This window comes from Kryptolebias marmoratus, linkage group LG16, assembly GCF_001649575.2.
Source record: "Kryptolebias marmoratus isolate JLee-2015 linkage group LG16, ASM164957v2, whole genome shotgun sequence".
NCBI classification, from domain to species: Eukaryota; Metazoa; Chordata; class Actinopteri; order Cyprinodontiformes; family Rivulidae; genus Kryptolebias; species Kryptolebias marmoratus.
Window position 1 is genome coordinate 12,562,839 of NC_051445.1, and position 3,672 is coordinate 12,566,510.

The following is a 3,672-nucleotide window of genomic DNA, read 5'->3' on the forward strand; positions in this document are numbered from 1 at the left end:
GGGGGGGGGGAGACAGAAAGGGAAAAGCCTCTGCACAGAAACGTCCGAGGCCCACGAGCTCATCCATCCTGAACAGGTAGTAAATTAACCCACGACTGCCGGACGCGAAGGAGCGAGAGGAAAGTCAAGTCGGAGAAGCTGTTCTGACAGAAAGCATCTCGTTCTGCGGGTCTCCACCTAGAAAACCTGCCGCCAAAACTCCTGAGGACAGAAGAGATCCACCCTTCCACCGTCTGGAGCTTCTGCTGAGCGCAGACAAACACTCTTTGTCCTTTTAAAAAAAAGGTATTAAAAGATTTAAAATACCTGTTGCACCTCGGCCGCCGTGCTTTTGAACAGCTCGATGTACCTCTTCCCCAGCATGTCCTTGTGCTTCCGCAGGGCGCTCTGCGCGTGCTCCTCGCAGGCGAACAGCACGAAGGCGTCGCCCGTGGGACGCCCGTCCGGGTAGCGGACGAACAGGATGCCGTCCGCGCCCCCGCTGACCGGACACGTCTCCTTCAGCCCGTCCCGCGGCGAGAAGAAGTCCAGCACTTGGCCGAGCGTGGCGTCGAAGGGGAGCCCCCGCATCCTCACGATGATCTGGTCCTCGCGCGACAGGAACATGGCCACCTCGTTGGACGTGCCTGAGGAGGACACAAAACGGTTTAGGCAGAACTCATGACAGGCCGTGTCGCAGACATTTAGTGATTTATAGCTTCTTGGTTTTTTTTTCCTCTTCAACTTTTGCGACGACAGACTTTAACGTGCTCTGACAAAGGGTTTATTTGTCGTCTTTGAAAGCCTTTGTCATACGAATGAAATCTCAAAAATGCAAATCGGTGCTTCAATAAGGACTCCGCTTGTTGACAGACCTGCTGCTCCTCCTGAAAGGCCGCATTAACATTAATAAAAATGTCGCTCTTGACTCATAACTATCACTTTATTCTGCAAATTAGAACTTCTCCTTTAGAAAATGGCAAGTGGGATTTAAAAAAAAACAAAAACAGCAACTAATGGACTAAAAAGGAAAGATTTAATTAGGTGATGCTTTTTGAAAAAAACCACATGCCATTTCATTGTGTGACCAGGTCTACAAGTTAATGCTTTTTGATGTTTTTTTTCCTTCAAATTCATGAGGAAATACCACCAAATATGATCAGGGCATAAACAAAAAGTGTGAAATCGTCTCACCTCCTGCTATCTTTAGGAAGTCTTCTCCTGTTGCTTTATAAACCTGGTGTTAAGAAAAGAAAAGACGCTTGGTATTGCAGACAGAGCTGTAAAACTGATATATAATGAGAGTTCTCCATCTGACTCCGTGTTTAGACAGGTTACCTCGATATATCGGCTGCCCATGTGGTGCTTGTGCCTCTGCAGGGCCAGGTCTCGGTGCTCCTCGCTGACGAAACGGACGAGCGCTTCGCCGTTCCTCCTCCCCTGGGCGTTGAGGCACAGCGCTGCGCCTCCCCTGCGTGACACAACAAACGGACGGGGGCGGGGGCCGGGTTAACGACAACTCTCGGGATCGAATTGGCCACGAGACAGTGGCTGACGGAGAAGTTGGAAAGTTGTGCAAAAAAAAAAAAAAAGCAAAAACACGTTCGTACTTGGCGATGTTGAGGCCTCTGAAGAATCGAGCGATGTCCTGGTCGGAGGACTGCCACGGCAGCCCTCTGGCTCTGATCACAGTGTTGTCACACACTTTCTCCATCTTACTGCTGCACACACACACACACAAGTAAAAATAAGCATGGCAGCTGAGTTTGAGTTCATTTCAAAGGCATAAAAAAAAGCTAAAACACTCACCAGGTGCCGCTTTCGAATCTCTCGCTGACTCTCTCTGGGTTAGAAAATGTGTGGCCTGTAACAGGAAGCAACAGACGATCAAATGGCAGCGCATCTTTTCAAACAAAATAACACTTTTTAAGTATGTCTGCGACCGTTTAACCCTCTAAAACTTAAAAACACCTTTTAACTAAGCATTAGTTATGTCCAGTCTGGTATGTAAACAAAAACTTACACTTTTAATGGGATTGAAGCTGATTTAATTTAAAAAAAAAAAGTATTTGTCTTTAAAAAATGTGAACAGAAATTACCTGTAGGGATGCAGATAAAACTTTTAATGATTTTTAGTAATTGTTGCACTTCACCGTCCTAAAAGGGACGGTTCAGATCTTTCGAAACGAGGGGGGCGGGTTATGAACGATAAATATCTTACATGTCGTAGACGGGACTTCGTACAACCTCAGTTTGGAGGAACAGAGTTTATTTCATGAAATTTCATGGAAAATTATGAGACTTGTAAATGTTCACACCACCGTCAGTTTTGCAGTACGTGGTTATTCACTCCAAGAGAATATGATAGTGCTAATGCTAGCTGCTGCTGCTGCTATTTATTCTGTGTACAGGTTTATAAAACAGTGTTCCCATACGAGCAGTAAAACCCGACTGGCCGTTAGCTCTGCAATCCGGTCAGAGTTAAACTTTCCATCTTCAAACTGAGGTCATTCAAAGAGCCATCTACGACAGGTAAGATGTTAATTGCTCGTCCACAGAACACCTAATTAAAAAAAAAGATCAAACTCTAGTGTTTGTTAACAACGCAGCGTGCCATACTCACAAAACGGCTCAGAGAGCAGCGCCAGGACGACGCCGGCCAGAAGCCGGACCTGCTGCACGGCCGCTTCAGCGGGCAAAGCGTCCGAGGGGTCCCACGTGGCGGGAGCGTCCACGGGTACGCTGAGAGCTGAGGGGAAGCGGGTTAAAGAAGCGACGAGTTAAAAAAAAAAAAAAAAACAACAACTGACATGTCAGGTTTTCTCCGGCAGCAGTGGGTGTGTGGGGTTTGCCCTGTTGGCTAAACACACACTCCTTCACGCAGAGCTCAGCAAAGCGCTGCCTTTCTTTCCTTATTTGCATTTCAAAACCTCTTACCCAGCAGCCAACACCCTGGCCTGTAAACTTCTAGTACGTTATTCTTGAGAATCCATTGTGAGCACGGATGAACATTAGAACGACAACCCCAAGAAAAAAAGAAACACAGCCTGGAAACACACCCATAATTAAAAAGGATACACTCGGCCATGGCGTACACGTTCAAAGCCTTGAGGTCAGAGGTGGGGAAGTGGTTCTTGAACTCCTTCCGAAGGTCGAAGAAGGAGTAGAAGGAGTCCGGGACCAGGATGTTCTGCAGGAGGAGGAGGAGGAGGAGGAGGAGGAGGAGGAGAAGTTAAAGGAAAGGATGTGAACAAGCCGCCCGTCAGCAGCTGTTGTTTTATTGCTTTTGTCGCACTTGTGTTTGCTCAGGCAAAGCAGAGCACACACGGCTTTCTTCTTTTTTTTAAATGCAAGAGGCTGTCCACAGGTATGGCATGTTCATAGGTGTGTGTGTGTGTGTGTGTGTGTTTGGCTGCAGGATCAACTTTCAGAAGTGGGGTTTAATTCAGCTGGGAGCAAAGTGCTGACACAACGCAGAGGTATCCCGCAGCAGAGGAGCGAAACATCCGCCCTGGCCGCGAGGCGCTCGCTCGCCCGCCCGCCCGCTCCCTCACCTTGCTCGCAGCCTCGGGGTGAATCACTTGACGGATGTGGAGCTGCCCGTCCGTACACAAACAGAGCGACGTGCCCGCGCCCGCACTGTTCACCTCGTTCGTCAGCTGCAGATTGAACTAAAAAAAAAAAAAGGGGGGG

The 3,672-nt window shown here is 48.2% G+C and overlaps 1 protein-coding gene across 5 annotated transcripts in view; it reads right to left on the reverse strand.

The window, feature by feature from the left end:
* The window catches only part of esrp1 (epithelial splicing regulatory protein 1), a 14,507-nt gene that overhangs the window by 9,461 nt on the left and 1,374 nt on the right, over positions 1-3,672 (reverse strand). For all 5 annotated transcript variants that reach the window (XM_037980109.1, XM_017425029.2, XM_037980108.1 and 2 more), the window contains exons 3-10: positions 3,534-3,650; positions 3,058-3,169; positions 2,603-2,728; positions 1,789-1,843; positions 1,590-1,700; positions 1,318-1,450; positions 1,174-1,216; positions 307-626 (exon numbers count right to left, since the gene is read on the reverse strand). In XM_037980109.1, coding sequence (XP_037836037.1) covers positions 307-626; positions 1,174-1,216; positions 1,318-1,450; positions 1,590-1,700; positions 1,789-1,843; positions 2,603-2,728; positions 3,058-3,169; positions 3,534-3,650 — 1,017 coding nt within the window. The remainder of the gene's footprint in view (positions 1-306; positions 627-1,173; positions 1,217-1,317; positions 1,451-1,589; positions 1,701-1,788; positions 1,844-2,602; positions 2,729-3,057; positions 3,170-3,533; positions 3,651-3,672) is intronic.